The sequence below is a fragment of the Microcebus murinus genome, chromosome 1 (genome assembly GCF_040939455.1).
Source record: "Microcebus murinus isolate Inina chromosome 1, M.murinus_Inina_mat1.0, whole genome shotgun sequence".
NCBI lineage: Eukaryota > Metazoa > Chordata > Mammalia > Primates > Cheirogaleidae > Microcebus > Microcebus murinus.
In genome coordinates, this window is record NC_134104.1 from 144672082 (window position 1) to 144688131 (window position 16050).

Consider the following 16050-nt stretch of genomic DNA (forward strand, 5'->3'; position numbering starts at 1 on the left):
GTGGGGGTTGGGAGAGGCTGGAGGGAAAATGTGGCCTTGGAATTTTACTGCCTTTTATCGTTCTTCCTGGGGGGGAGCGGAGAGGGCTCATCTTTTGCTTGACACCCACACTCAGATCCTGGGGGAATTGAAGGGGAGGCGGCAGCTGGGGAACTGCTTTTGCCAGTGAGCTGTGCAACAAAGCTGCTTTTCTGCTCCCCCTTTCCGTGGATTTGGGCTTCCCTCAAGGGAGACTTGCCCTCTTTTGGAAGAGTCCATGTTGCGGTGAGAAATCTGCAAGCAGATAAATTCATAAAGATGACGTACGTAGATCGTTCGCTTATTCTCCGAAAGCAATGGAGACACCACATGTCGAAATGTCAGAGTGGGGATCAGACGGAAGTCCACTCTTAATAAGGGCTGAGAAAGGTTCGCAGAGAAAATAAATCCTGCCCAACACTTCCGTAAAATCTCAGACCTGCTTCTGTGTCTGGTGAGCAAGAGACAAGAACGTCAGCAAGTTCGGGATGAATGTGAACCCCGTGTTGGCGCTGCACGAGGGGCTGGGCATTCCGTGCTCAGTGCCAGGAAGGAGTTGTCACATGTGGACCTCTACTGCACTATCCGCATGGGGAAGTTGTCCAAGAACTGATTTTGATCACAGAAACTGAAGGGAATCAAGCTGGGCAGTTCACTACTTAGGGTCAGTTTTTCTGGCAGATCAAATGTTTGGAGTTGGCTTTTACCTTTTCCTCCCTGTCTGCTGGCCATTTAACTGGCCTTCAGCTAGGAAATGAAAGGGAGAGGGGGTCCCCTACTCGTTGTCATAGTTCTGGTCAGAAAGTTCTAGAGAGTTATGTAATACATGTCCCACATGAGAGTGTTAGAAGGTTCTAGTAGACCACAGTGTTACCAAGTAAGAGCTAATGGAAGCAATGGACAGGGTTTCTACACATGGAATCCCTTGTGGAGATGAGAACAATATCACTGGGCACGTTGCCTTCGGTTAGAGGACCAAGCTGTGGGATCCAGGAAGACATTGCTTAACATCCCGTAGGTGGCCTCTGAGTCATCTGTACTCCCCCAAAATGCCACGTCCATTAATTAATGTTCCAACATTAATTAATGTTCCAAATATCACTTTGGTGATATTTTCATCATCAAGAGTTCTTGGGAAGAGGTTTTTATTTATTTATTTTTTTAGTGCTTCCAAGAAAAATTTAACGTACACAGGGATCCCACAATGTCCCTTGTCCCTTCTTTCCATGACTTTGTCTTTTCAATCCGTGAATTGAGATGAAGTTCTGCAGTCTGTTGTTCTCAACTTTCCTGGCAGAAAAAAAAAAAAAAAATCTTTTCTGAGTAGGAAGATTTGCCTTTTTAGAACAAACATGTTCTTTCCTGTGTAATTCTTCTGAATGCCTGGCAACCATCCGTCTGAAGGGGAATTTCCATAGAGGCTAGCCACCAAATTTAAGTCAGGCAAAATTTCACAAGATTTTAGATTAAGCACCAAATTGTTATGGCCTTGAAAGGAACAGGAAATGTACTTGCGTCTGGTAATCAAGCAGGGGAGGGTGAGAAGAGGAAAACAATCTGATTTTTAGCCATATAACGTGTACACGATGGTAAATTCCAACTGATAGGGAAATCAAATAATTTTCCTGTGATTCTTTGTGTCCTTTATGCCATGGTCCAAGCAGTACTTTACAGAGCATTTGGGCGGATAGAAATATATAATAGATTCTTGAAGCATTTGCCTTGTTTATTAATGGCTAGCTCCAGAGTACTTCCCAGGTAGTGCATTGTCATGTATCCAAGACCAACCACAAGAACCTTTCCTGGCTTTGGACACACCCAAACCTGAGAATTCCAGGTGAGATTTGTGTGACTACAGAATGAGAGAGCTGGCTGCAAGGTGCCAATATGATGTTGAATTTCATATTCAACACAATTCTACTTATTAATACTTTTCAGGGAGTAAGTAGGGGGGCAAGAAGGGAAAGGTCAGAAAATGCTGGTTGGGGCCCACAAAAATAATAAAAATTAAGAGCAAGAGGAATATAGCTAATCATGCCCTGGAAAGCTGGCCCTTATAAAGAGAAGGACTTCATCTCAGAGAGGTACTTCAGAAGGAAAATTTGAGTAGGCTCCAGAGATGTTTATACCTATGCATGTAGCCATAAAAAGGTATCAGATGATATTGATGGGTTTGGGGGGGGGGGTTCCTGACCCCTGAATTGGCCACTGAAGCCCACAGATGAGGAAAAAGACTCAAGTACCCCATATTTTAAGAAGCATTGTCAATAATTGAGGCCAGAAACTCCACCCAGGCAAACCAAGACTTTATAGAATTGGCTCTATTACTATGGGATATCGACCCAGCCTCCCTTTTCTCAGTCCGTGTAAGAAGCTTGCATGAATTCTTGGCATTCTCTTGATATTTTCAAATAGCAGAATAGATGATAAACAAGGAAGCCCACAAATGAATGGGTAAGCCACTGCCGTGTGGAGTGTGCACCAGACTGAGATCTTAGGTGCAAGCAGGAAAGACTGTCTATTCTGCTTCTGCAAAATCGGAATGGGTTAGAAGGCTATGTGGTAGCTCTCAGAGTGGCCAGGAAGGCTGGAGAAGCAGCGTAAGGATACAAGAGTGGTCCAGCAAGCTGAGGCATCCAGGCTGGGTCCAGCTACAGGAAGTCTGGCATGGTACCCTGGGCACACAGGACACAGCTGTCCCTGGCTTCCCTCCACCTTCTGCTTGGTAGTCAAGATGCTGCCAAGGTTAGGATTCTGTCCCTGGGGACCAGGACCCCCAGAGACAGCAGGTCACTGTAGTAGGGAGGAGGAGCCCTGCCTTACCTGACACTCACATGGGATGGGGGGAAATCCCTAGAGGGGGGTGTCCTCCTAGAGTGAGGGTCAAAAGGGGGCCACCCAACCTCTGGCTCTTCTTGAAGCTCCCACCTGTGCCAGAGTCTTAGCTGAATCACATAAACACGTTTTTGGTGGCAATTTCCTGGGCAAGCTGCAATCTTAAGGAGAGAACACGAAAAGCTTTGTTCAGTGGTGGTCAAGTTGTGTTTGTGCTTTCTGCTTTGTTTTTTTTGTTTTGTTTTGTTTTTTTGTTGTTTTTTTTTTTTTGAGACAGAGTCTTACTTTGTTGCTCAGGCTAGAGTGAGTGCCGTGGCGTCAGCCTGGCTCACAGCAACCTCAGTCTCCGGGGCTCAGCGATCCTACTGCCTCAGCCTCCCGAGTAGCTGGGACTACAGGCATGCGCCACCATGCCCGGCTAATTTTTTGTATATATATTTTTAGTTGGTCAGTTAATTTATTTCTATTTTTGGTAGAGACGAGGTCTTGCTCAGGCTGGTTTTGAACTCCTGACCTTGAGCAATCCGCCCGCCTCAGCCTCCCAAAGTGCTAGGATTACAGGTGTGAGCTACCACGCCTGGCCTTCTGCTTTGTTTTGTTTTAAGAAATAATATGCATGAATGAGCAATGCTTCCTTGCTGGTGTGACAGGGCACGTGTTTGTGGCCCTTAATCCTCTGCCACGGGAGAGGAATTCACCTCCCCCAGGAAACCCCAAATGCCATCAACATCCCTTACCCTGCTCGTGGGGCGACAGGTCCCCAGAGATCCCACTGTGCCCTTCCTGGGTTAGGACTGCCAAGTCCTTTCTTCTAGTGCACAAAGGGGCTCTGACACCCGGGGAGAAGAGATGACTTGCCCACGATCTCACAGTGGCCAAGACAAGGGTCGGATCCAAAATTCTTGGCTCCCGGCTTGGTGTCCCCCCCCCCCCCAACTTGGTCACGTGGGAAGGCACCGAGCCTTTTTGGATGAAAGGGCCCAGGCAAATGCAGAGCTATCCAGGATGGAAAGAAAATAATTGACTTGTCTTAAAGCATCTCTGTTAAAGCTGCCTGGGTGCCTGTGGAGCCAGCCAGCTCCTTCAGACCGAACCCGGTTCCCCTCGTTCCAGCTGGGACTCTGCCTTCTCAGTCTAGCTCAGACCCCAGAACGAAGCCTCGTGACCACAGCCAAGCTTCCACTTCTAAACAAACCTCCCCAGTCAAGCACTCATCAATCAGGATAGCAAGGTCCAACTTCGTGTTCTCTGAAGCAATGTAGGCTCTATTCCATGTTGGCCCTTTTAGGAAGCCAAAGAAAATGTCTGGATTCAGATTCCATCTCCCCTGCATCTTGTGTGATCTTGGGTGTCCAATAAGCTCTATGAGCCTCAATTTCTTCATCTGTAACATGGGAAAGCTGCTTTCTACTTCCTGGAGTTGTTGAGAGGGTTCAACGATGCCAGTAGGAAGCTGCTAGAAAAAGGGCAAGTGCCCAGCCACTGCCCAGCACACCCGAGCGTCTCCTCAGCCCTCCAGCAGGAGGGCTTCCTTCCTGCCCCTTCCTACCAGTGCCTGATGCTGCCTGCTTTCCCCCCCCCCCAGCCAAAGACCAGAGGGGGCATTTTCTAACACGGCAAAACAAAGATGACTCCAAAAGATGCCACTTATTGTCCCTTTGTTGCACTGCTTCTAGATGTAAAGTTTATAGTTTGTACTATGAGGAAATAGACTGTGACTTGTTCTTTACCGTTTGTGTGGCCAATTACACTTCAAGTCATGTTCCATATGACAATAGAGTTTCCCCCCTCAAACCTCAAGTTACGTCAAGATATGGAGGGTTGAGAGGAGGGTGGAGGCCATCGCCAACCCCCACCCCCGCCTCGCACCGTCAGCAAAAGGCGCAGGCAGTTCTGTCTCACCCACCACCCCACCTGTGAGATTAAGCTTTGACCGTCAGGAATTGAGAAAATTCCCAAACACGTAAGTCCTATATGGTAATGGTCATTATTTGCTTATTCATTTGAGGAATATATGTCGAGGGTGTGCTAAGGGCCAGACATGGTCCTGCCCTCCCAGAGCTGAGGGGCAGCGGCAGTTAGCAAGGATGCACACAAGGGTTTTATTTCCAGCAAAGGCTAGTCCCGAGGGAGTAACCTGCTCTAGATTGGGGGCGGGGGTTGGGGTCAAAGGAATGTTTCCCCAAGGAAGCTGAGACCTGCTAGGTAAGAAGGAATTAGTTTGCCAAGCATGGGGAAGAGTGTCGCAGTTGGAGAGGGGGGAGTTGTGTGAAGACCCAGATGGCTTGGCATGTTTGAGGCACTGAAAGACCAGGGCAGCAGGGACCTGGTGAGCAGTGCAGGGAACCGCGATTGAAGATATAGACAGCGTCCACACCAGGTACCACCAGGGGGCAGTTACAAAGGGCAGCCGCAAATAGCTTCTGTTTTGAGCAGGGAATGGCATGATCCAATGAATATTCTGTAAAAATCACAGGCTGCTATGTGGACAGTGGATTGCAGGGGGAACGGGTGGAAATAAGGAGCTAGTTAGAAGGCTGTGACTGTCACCTGGCAGGAGTAGTGGTGGCAGAGGAGTCAGAAGTGGACAGTGGGTCTGCAACCATGAAGCTGTGGTGACTGGTGCCAGTGGCATGTAGGGAGTACCTGTCCTGACGGGTAGGGAGGGATGAGACGACATCTCAGTGTAGAGCTCCTTGCATGGCGCCTCCACTCGGGTGCTTGGTTAATAGTGGCCATCACTGCATAAAGGGACAGCCAAGGAGAGGCTGAACCAAATGACAGATGAGCCTCCCCCAAACTCTCAAGTCATGGCCAGATTACCCTAAACCAAGGTTTCTAGGTACCATTATGATTCTTGTTATTATTATTTTTATTTTTTGTTTTTTTTTATTTCAGCATATTATGGGGGTACAAATGTTAAGGTTACGTGTATTGCCCATGCCCCACTCCCCCCTCGAGTCAGAGCTTCAAGCGTGGCCATCCCCCAAACATTGCACATCTCACTCATTATGTTTGTATATACCCATCCCCTCCTCCCCCTTATTATTATTTTTAAACAATAGAACCCATTTCTAAATTGAAATAATGCTTTGGTTGAATCAGTGGTGGGGTTCCTGGGACTCCCCCAGTGTACATCTTCATTTTTCCTTGGTGGCCTCGGCACCCCTCACTGGACCTGCACTCTTTGGTGTCCAGGGAGAGCACCGCTCTGGAAGGTTGCATTTCAGAACAAGGCTGCCCAGTCTGTCGAATTCTTTCACTAGACACTAATTATATCCCCAGTCAGTATGAACAAGAGGAATCTTTTACCCTCCAGACTTCCACAGCCCCAGCTGGTTAACACACATATGCTCATGTATGTGCACGCACACACACACACCCGCAGTGCAGTGTGCATTGTGTGTGTGCTCAGAGTGCCTGGGTGAAGAGGTCAAAACAGGCTTCCTGGAAAGACTGACCCTGAGTGAGTACTGAAGGAATTTTCTAGGTGCACGGGGAAGGTAGGGCATTCCAGATGAAGTCAGGTGGCACTTTGGGCTGGGTTTGCAAGAAACAAGCCCTGAGATGAGGGCATGTGTGTAAGTTGTTCATTGAGGAGGTGCTTCTAACAAGACTTGGAAAGAAGTGGGGGGCAGGATGGGAAAGGGAAGAAGGGAAGCAAGGGTGAGAATTTCAGGGCACACCCCAGCCTCAGCCTGATCCTGCTGGGACTCTGGAGCACCAGTAACACTTTGGAGTTTGTCACACCTTGAATCGAGGGAGCTGGACTTTCACAAGCTCCAAGCTGCTTTACCCTGTTTGCATGCACCCTGGGGAGAGTGGCCTCCAAAAAAGATGCAAACCACTGGAAATGAAAGGATGCAAAGTCTGAGGGTGGGGCAGGCGGAACCAATAGCGGGGATCCAGGCAGAGGACCAAGAGTGTCGTCGGCCACAGATGGAAATGTTTTCCGCTCAAACCCTGGGTGCTCTGCACCGTGTGCACGTCTGTGTTTCATTGCGCTGAATGAGCTCATTGCCGTAGGGGTGCTCACATCTACTCAGTGCCTGTGATGTGCTGGGCATGTGCTGTGACTGTCCCCTGTCACTCTCACATCACCCCATGACCCAGGTGCGATTAAGTGCACTTCCTGTTGAAGCAGCTGAGGTACTTGCCTGCTGTCCACAGCTTGTCAGTGGAAGAGCCCGGACTGGCCTCAGGTGGCCTGTTGGCGAGCCTCGAGTCTGTAACCCCTTGCTCCTCTGCCCTGTGCCGAGCTGCTGCCCGGCGCCCACACACAGGGGACGTGCCATTCAGAGCAGGTGGGAGGAATCACAGTCCTGGGTAGGAAATAGCTGACCCTCTCTCTTGGGAGTGACCCTGGGCTCTAAAGGCCTCAGAAGCACATCATGTTCAGACTTTGTGGTCAGTTGATTCTGGGCCTCTTCCCAGCGTGTCCTGGTCCTCAACCAGTTGCACAGATACGCAGCCACGAGAAGAATCAACACTCCTTGTTGATTCTTTTTTTTTTTTTTTTTTTTTAATTTTTTTTTATTTTGGCATATTATGGGGGTACAGATTTTAAGGTTTCAATAAATGCCCATTTCCCCCCCTCCCCCCAAAAGTCTGAGTCTCCATCATGACCATCCCCCAGATGGTGCACATCTCACTCATTATGTATGTATATACCCACCCCCCTCCCCCCTCCCCCCTCCCACCTGCCCAATACCCTATTACTGTATCCTTGTTGATTCTTAATAGCTGGAGGTAAGCGGGCTTCCCTTGTCTTCCATCTCTAAAGAGCGGTCGTGAGGATTATCGGGGCTAATAGACAGAAAACCCTGCAGCATAGCATGCCTGGCACCTATTAAGTACTCTACAAGTGTGGCCTCATTTTTAATAACAAAGGCATTAGCACCAGCCCACCTCATTCCTCTGCAAATTCTAACAGAGCAAAGAATTTCTGAAACATGGCACCTGGCAGACATGGGGCATATTGGACATCTCTGTTTATCACAGCACAGACTTAACAGAGCTGATCTTGCCAAGTGCACAGTTTATTTTCTGTTGATTTATGCCATCGCCATAAGTCTCCCTGTGCCCCTGACCTGGCATGCTTTCTGAGGGCTGTGTTCCTACAGCAGTTGAGACATGGGTCTGCTGAGGACATTTCTTCCACCTCCCACCAGCTTTTGTCCCTCCTCCCTCCCCCACACACCCCTCCTGGCTATGAGGTGTAATCAGAAGCAGGTGGAAATGTCATTTCATTGTCCCAGATGTTCTTCTCTTTCCACTTTCTGTTTTGCGTAATGTTATTCCTTCTGTTGAGACAAGCATGTGATGTTGATCGCAGAGAGCATCTTGCTGTTGTAATTGACCTTTAGCCGGCCTGGGTCCGGGGATGAATCTCTTCTTGGGTGGTGTTGGCCGAGAACACTGTCCCCCATCCCTGGAAGCCCTCTGTCCAGCAGAGGACTGGGCCAGCTGCACCCCCATCGTGGTCCTATTCTTGGACCTTTGTGGAGACTTGGGTGTTTCCAGCTGTTACATTAGGCATACTTGCAGTGGTCAGAACACAAAAGTTTCCAGAAACACAGAAGTGAATCGAGTGCTGTGGTCAGGCTCGCCAGCTGCCTCAGACTGTCGTTCCCTGACACGAGCTTGCCAACCTCAGCGCGTTAAACTTTACAGCAGCGGGCAGGGCGCCCAGCATCTGGGCCTGCATCACCCCGGCCTGATGTCTGCCTGCCTTGAAGTCTCCCCTGAGACAAATCCGCATGCTCCTCGTTTTCTTGTTTTGTTAACTAGCATCGGGTGCATGAGCTCTCTAGCCAGGGTCCATGCCGTGCCATCATCCATTCCTTTGCTGGACAGAGCTCTTGCCTTTCCTATCTCTCAGCCTCTCACCACGCCTACAGCCACTGCCCTAAAACCAGCAGTCTCCCCCGCATCCTCGGTTGGTTTTCTACTTCCATACCACCTCCTTTCTTATTGGCGGCATGGATCTACCTGGGGAAAGCACTTCCGCTGCAACCCTTTTACTGGGACTGTTTGTTCCTGGTACCTCCACAGGCAGTTCTCCCTGCTAATGTGTATTCATTCTGCAGCTGGAGTGCTCTTTGCAAAAGGCAAATCATGTTACTCTGCTGCTCAAAACCCGCCACTGCCTTCTCATTCCTCTTAAGGTAAAGCATGTAATTCTCAATGCAGCCTCCAATGCATCCTCTCTCTCCAGCCTCATTGTGAACACCTTCCTGTGTCTTCTTATTCATTCTGTTTGCTCCAGCCCACCTTCACTGGCTGATGGCAGCGTCTCACCCTTGCCAAGCTCACTGCTGCCAAAGGGTCTCTGCACATGCTGTTCCTTCTCCTTGGAATGACCTTCCCTCCCCTTTTTGGCTAGTTAACTTCTACATGTCCTTTAGCTCTCAGCTTAAGCAGTTCCTTAGGGAACTCTTTCCTGGCTCCTAGGACTCTCTAAGAGTTTTTTATAACCATGAATCCCTCCCTTGTGGCATTTTCCATGGTTATAATTTTGCATTTATTTGTCTACCCTGGCCAGGATTCTATAGAAAGAAACTGGAAGCTCTGTGAAGACAAAGACTGCCTGTTTTATTCATCAATGAATCTCCACAGTTGTCTAGCACATATTAGGTGCTACATACACACTTGGATGGAGGGGTAAAAGGATAGATGGACAGACAGACTGGATGGACAGATGGACGGACAGATGGGTGGGTGGATGGGCAGATGGGTGAGTGGATGGGCAGATGGACAAATAGATGGCCAGGACTCCCCCCAAATCAATAACATTTGCAAATATATTTTTGAAGTAGAGAGAAAATAATCACACTTGGGAGACTCCAGCTTCAAATCCCATCATCTCTTTTGGTGCAGACTGAACCGTATTCATGTTTCACCTGATGTAGTGGCAGAAAGGACATTGAATTTATTAATTTGCACATTTGTGAATCCTGCTTTGGTTCAGGTGATAGGAATAAGTGCATTCAAGCCCTTGTTCTATAAGAACTCAGTTTCCTAGAGTCCATAGACAGGAAGATTCATCATCACCTAAGAGAGAGAGAAGGACGTAGGACAGGGACTATGAAGTATTCAGCTGCAGTGTTAAAACCCCATTCTGTGGAGCCGTGGGTTCCTTAGAGTTGGTTCAGGAGCTGCTGAGGCCAGGGTGGGGCAGGTGTGGGGGGCGGCTGGGCAGGCTGGGCTCCAGCTGCCCACCTTCCTTATAAGCCTTTTCTGTTTTATAAATGGGGGTGCTACAGTAGGTTTTCTCTGATAAAACAGATTGAAAATTGCTATGTTCCCAAGAACTCAGAGAATGCTTAATTCTGCTGAAAATATGAGAATGGTGCAGGCTTCTGGGAGAGTCATTTTAAAAAAATTATTTTTTACTTGGCTCTAAAATACTTATTTTTAAAAAATTTAAATAGTAAAAAGTAGAAAAGAGAGAAATAATCTAAAAAACACCTATTTACTTTTTAAATTTCCTACCATTTTTCTGCAAAGCTGAAGTTTTTCTACGTAGTGATATTAAATGATATTCAGATTTTTTTTAACTTTCTTCCCCCATGTTATTACTGTGTTTTCTAAAGTGTTCAAATTTGGAAATCAGGCTAAAAGATGATTATGTGTCATTTCAATGTCACACTGGAGCATTCCCTAGCCCCCTTCTACTCAAAGTGTGGTCCAGGGACCAGCAGTGTTGGCAGCAGCGGGAGTGTATTTGAGTGGGAGCCTCACTGCAGGCTCACTAACTCAATCTACATTTTCCTAATAACAGAGTTCCTTGTGTGATTCTTACACACAATAAAATTTGAGAAGCACTGATCAAGTAGGCATGCTTTATAACTCTGCAGAGCCCAGATTGGGTGAAGTTACATATTAACTTGTAGAAGACTGATAAATTATAAATGACTCTTGCCAGTAAAGATAAAAATGATTTTCTGTTTGAAAATATAATCCCAAGGTTATAGTTTATCATTCTGCAAGGATATTAGCCAACTGTGTGTTTGATTTAGTCATCTGATTTCAGCACTTTCTTTTTTCTGTGACTGCACACTTTTCTCAGCTCCTTCTTTACACTAGCTTCACCATCCTCTGACTCCCTCAATGATGAATTAAATACACCTTTAACACATATTCACTGTATATTTGTATGAGACTCATATGTTTGCTTAACTTTTTGAAAATTATGCCCTGACAGCCAGCTTTATTGTCATCATTTCTGATAGCTCTGATATTCCATTTCGTGATTGACCATAACTTGCCTATCTGTTGCTCTATTATTAGACTTTTAGGATAAAATTCTGCACCAGTATAAATAATTCCGCAGTGAACATCTTTGAGCATAAAACTTTCCCCTTATTTTATATTTCTTCCCTTTAAGTTTTCAACTACAGAATTGATGAGTCAACGGGTATGAACATTTCTAAGATGAGCAATAATGGAGCTTGTCGAACGAGCAAGGAGGGAAGGGCCTTCCTGGTGGCAGATGCAGCCTGCAGAGAGGCTGGGGACCCTCATGGGGGGAGAGGATGCTGACTGGCTAGAGTGTGCGTGTGTGTCTGGGGAGGAGCTGGAAAGGCAGGAAGGAGACCAGGTGGCAAAGAGCCTGGCATCCTGAATGAGATGCCCAGTGTAAAGAGAAACCATTGATAGTGTAACTCGGGAAGTGACATGATTAGACCTGTGTTTTAGAAACCCAACTCTAACAGCCAGGGGTCCTCTCCAAGCCGCCTGAAATAGTGCTGGTGAGAGGAGACAGAGGCCTGAACCGGGGTAGTAACTGGGGGTTGGAAGCAGAGGACAGGGAGAAAAGATGTTTAGAGAGGTGCAGGGGCTTAGCCAAGATCTCCCAGCTCATGAGTGGTGGATTTGAGACTCGATCGTCAGTGTTTCTCGACTTTCCATGTAGTCCATGTAGTTCCCTCTCTGGGGTTTTGTCTTTTTAATCGAAGATGTGACTTCTTAGAACTGGAGGATGCTCGGATCATCACCCGTGGGTGAGTTTATCGGAGTCATGATGGGAGAGGCCGGGCTCTGCCAAAGCATCGCAGCACCCGTCCAAGAGGAGGAGCAGCATCTCTAAAAACAATAAGACATGACGCCCACATTCCAGGGAAGCGACAGGCGTTCTTGCGGAATTTGCCAGACTAAACTGAAGCAGCGCCTGTAACCTTCTCTGTGTCCACAAAGCCAGACCTCCGGCGTGGCTTTGCCGGGATGCGGATTTCAGTGTCCCTGAGAAGCCATCTGGGTGAGCGCAGGGGCTGGACGTCACAGCTGACCCCCACCGAGCTCCCAGCCTGGAGCAACTCGTCCTCAGCAGGAAGGTTTAGCAGACTGTTATTACACGATCAGGTACCAGGCGCTTCCAGAGGGCTGTCGCCTTTTCCATCTCAGAACCCATTTCGCAGAGAAGGGACCTGGGGGTCGTATCGGGGTTGCCTAAGGTGGCGGCAGGACCAGGATTAAAGCTGTCCCTCCTCCCACTCCGTCCTTCCTCAGAGCTCCTCACAGTCCCTCTGGACGAGAAGCTGTGAGAAACTGTGGGTGTGGGAGGTGATTTGATCCACAGGTTTTTAGGGGCAAGAACTCAGAGACATGCATCTGCCTGTCTTTAACCCTTTGCACTCAGATGTCGAGTGTGACTCCACACGGTTAAGTAGAATAAAGGAATCGAGGAAAAAGCAAGCGAGTGCAAAGGGTTAATCGCTAATTTGAACCAGATAGAAAAGAGTGGATTTAGGATGACAGAACTCAGAGCCCGTTCCTGTGCCACCGCCTCCCACCCCCCAACCCAGATGGTCCACCCTCGGGATTGCCTATTGTGTGAAAGTCGCTCCTGGTAATAGCCCTAAACTGGAAACTACCGGTGGTAACATGGATAAACAAACAGTGGTGCGTCCACGCACCGGGGTACTATGCAGCAAGGAGAGCGGGCTTGCTACACCCTGGGGAAACCTCCCAAGCATAATGTCGAGAGAAGGTAACCAGACGCAGTGGTGGTTCACAGTGTCATTCCATTTAGTGTGAGGACAAAAGCAGGTGATGCTCATCTAGGCTGTTAGAGGTCAGGGCAGTGGGTACTCTGGGGGGGGGGGTGTGTGACTGGGAGGGTGAAGGGAGCTTCTGGGGGGGTGGGTCACATTTAGCTTCTAGATCTGGGTGCTGGCTACGCACATGCATTTAGCATTTAGTGAGCTGTATATGTACACTTTTCTCTATGTATATTAGACTTCAATAAATAAGTTTTAGAAACTAAAAGGTAGCCATCCATGCCCAACCTCAAGATAATCTGCCTGCAGCAATGATAATGATGCTCACAGGTGCACCTTCCATTTTCCGAGGGTGGGCTCCGTGCCAGGTGCTGCGCTGGGGGCTCTGTGCACATCATCTTCTCTAATTCTCTGGGGAGGTGCTATTCCACTCCTGTTTCACAAGTGAGAAAACTGAGTCACAGAGAAGTGAAGTACCTTGCCCCAGGTCACACAGCCAGTGAGCCAGTGATGTATAGTGTATAAAGAACATCACCATCACTTGGTAGTGACAAGCTTGGATTTGAGGGTTTGAAGTTGGCTAAGAGCTGGGTTCAAATCCTGACTCTACACTTGAGCTGCATGGCCCACAGAAGATCACTTGTCCTTTCTGGACCTCCATGTTCCCCTCTGTAAAATGGGTATTGGAAACCTCATGGGGCGGTTGTAAGAATCAGACAAGAGATTGCAAGAAAAGCACAGAACCTGACACAGAGGAGATTCAACAAATGTTACAGAGAGATGGGAGCCAGGCCCTCAAAAGGTTAAATAAGCGGCGCTGGGTGGTAACAAGTCAGTTTAATGCCCAGTCACTGCTTGGGCTTGAGCAAGAGGCTTTGGTGATCAGCGAGGCTTCCCAGAAGAGGTAGATCATCAGCTGACCTCAAGGACTGAGCTACATTTTAGTTAGGCCTTTCCCAAGGCAGGGATGGGCATTCCAAGGAGACAGCACAGCTTGAGCAAAGACCTGTGGTTGGGCCAGCCTGTCTGTAGCTGAAGGGGATGATGACTGCCCAGAGCCGGGATGTTTGTCTTTTCTGCAGAGAGGAGCTTGAATGGGACAGTGGCTTGTTATAGGGTTATCAATAAGGCAGCAGAGGACAGAGTAGATGCTTTGAATTCAACAAACCAAACTCCACCGAGACCAGGAGGGCTCAAGCAAAGCTGAAGGGGACAGTCAGTGGAGAGCTGACATGTGTTTAATAATCATTTCTCTGGCTCTCTGGCAGGAGGGTAGGGGAGCTTGATTTGTCTGCCAATTTCTGTGGTATAGATACTCGTACCATGGCCCATTTCAAAGTAGCATCACCACATCACTAGATGCAGGATTGGGAAGGATGCACAGTGGGCTCTCATGAGCCGATTATGAGCCAGCTCCAGCACACCACTGAGCAGCAGTGAATGCTGGGAAAACTTGCCTGGCTTCGTTGAGACATGGGCTCTGATGGCATATGGCCCCACGGGAAACCACAGCGCAGCTTCTTACGTGAGTTCCTTCGATGTGCCAGGCACTGCCAGGAGACCCAAGGCACACTGTGTTCTAGCCCTTGGGGAGTCCACAGTCTAATGGGGAAACTGGCATTAATCTCCGCTAGGTTACACGTTGAGCTGAACACTTGGAATGGAGTCTTAGGTGGAGAGCACCCTCATGTTCTTTGTCTCAAAACAAAAATAAAAGGTAAAATGTTGTCTGTTCTTAATTAAGAACATAGCATGTCCTCTAAGTTTTTCACTACACTTTTGTTCACTTCATGATATTTGAATCAGAGTCATCGTCATTGCAAGTTTTTCAAGACCTGGGGCTTGAATTTCAAGTGGCTTTCGTGTGCTAATGAAAAACGCATCAGTGTACAATCAGAAAAATGCTCAGCGGAGTGCATTTTTCAGTAACGCAGTCTGGATGCTTGTCTCTAGTTCTGTCCAAATGTCAAGCCCAGGCTGGGCCCCATCGCGCTGTGGGTGCTTCTGTTCAGGGAAACATTTTCACTTCTGCATTGCCTCCTAGGTGGTCTTCGAGGCCTTGCACAATCTGGAGCCCCGGGGCTACGTCGTGGGGTGGATCATCGCCATAAGTTTGCTGGTGGGAGTCCTCATCTTCCTGCTGCTGGCCGTGCTGCTCTGGAAGGTGAGTCACAGGTCCCCATGGAGTCCCCACCCGTGCACACCCAGCCCTCCCGCCTCTGCAAGATGAGAGCACCTTGGAGGACTTTCCTGTTCCCCCTCCTTGGCGCAGGGACCGTGGAGGGCAGTGTCCCCTTTAGGCAGGGAATGGAATCTTGGCTTTCCTTGAGCCCATTCATAGCTGAGGGTTTGGACCACTTTAGAGAGACAGCAAAAGTCTCAGTCCCGTCTTCTCTTACTTCCCTAAGAGAGTTATGCCAGTGCTGACATAGGACGGTGAGACCTTACTCCAAAACAGAAGCCCGGGAAGTGACAGCTGGCAGGGGCGTGGTGTACCATTCACTTGAAGAAAGACTAAGAAAGGGAACTCTAGGGCAAGTCTTTCTTCTTTTCCCCAATGGAAGATGAGAAAAATTTCTGCCCAGAAGCTCAGTTGTAATCCCAGTTAATTTATTTAGGATTACAACTGAGATGGGCTACAAATCTAGAGCATGGCCTTGGGTAGCTTCATCACAAGTTCTCCCAACCCCACGGGGGTTCATTCACAGGTGGCCCAGGGTGTAGATCTGCCCTGCCTCCCTCACCAGGGAACACCTGCTCTGTCTTGCCTCAAGTGTCACTCTGTCACTCTGTCCTCACTCCTAAGCCCAGGAGGCTTTCTTTGCTTTACTCACTCAGAGATCTAGAGTCCTTTTACTTCAGACGCCTCCATATTCATCAGTGATGGTACCAGCGTCATTATCTTATGAAGGCCTGACTCTTCCACTGGGCAGTGACGTTCCAGTGAATGGGGCCCATGTCTGTTCTTGTACCCACTGTGTCCCCAGCTCCAAAACAGCCAGGGGCCATAGCCGGGACTTCAGCCACCAAAGCCCTTGCTTCTTTAGTATTCTACGTTTCAGATGCAGGTGGAAACAGCCTCTTAGATGTTTATGGATGGATATTTTAAAATCAAATAATTTCTTTGGGATTACAAAATGTGTATTTATTGACCAAACGTGATAACATATCAATAAGGAAAAAAGGTTGTAAAACA

General features: G+C 48.2%; 1 protein-coding gene across 1 annotated transcript in view; it reads left to right on the forward strand.

Annotated features, from left to right (window-relative positions):
• The window catches only part of ITGA9 (integrin subunit alpha 9), a 343148-nt gene that overhangs the window by 311735 nt on the left and 15363 nt on the right, over positions 1–16050 (forward strand). Inside the window, exon 27 of the mRNA XM_020285519.2 lies at positions 14899–15018. Within this exon, the coding sequence (XP_020141108.2) occupies positions 14899–15018 (120 nt within the window). The remainder of the gene's footprint in view (positions 1–14898; positions 15019–16050) is intronic.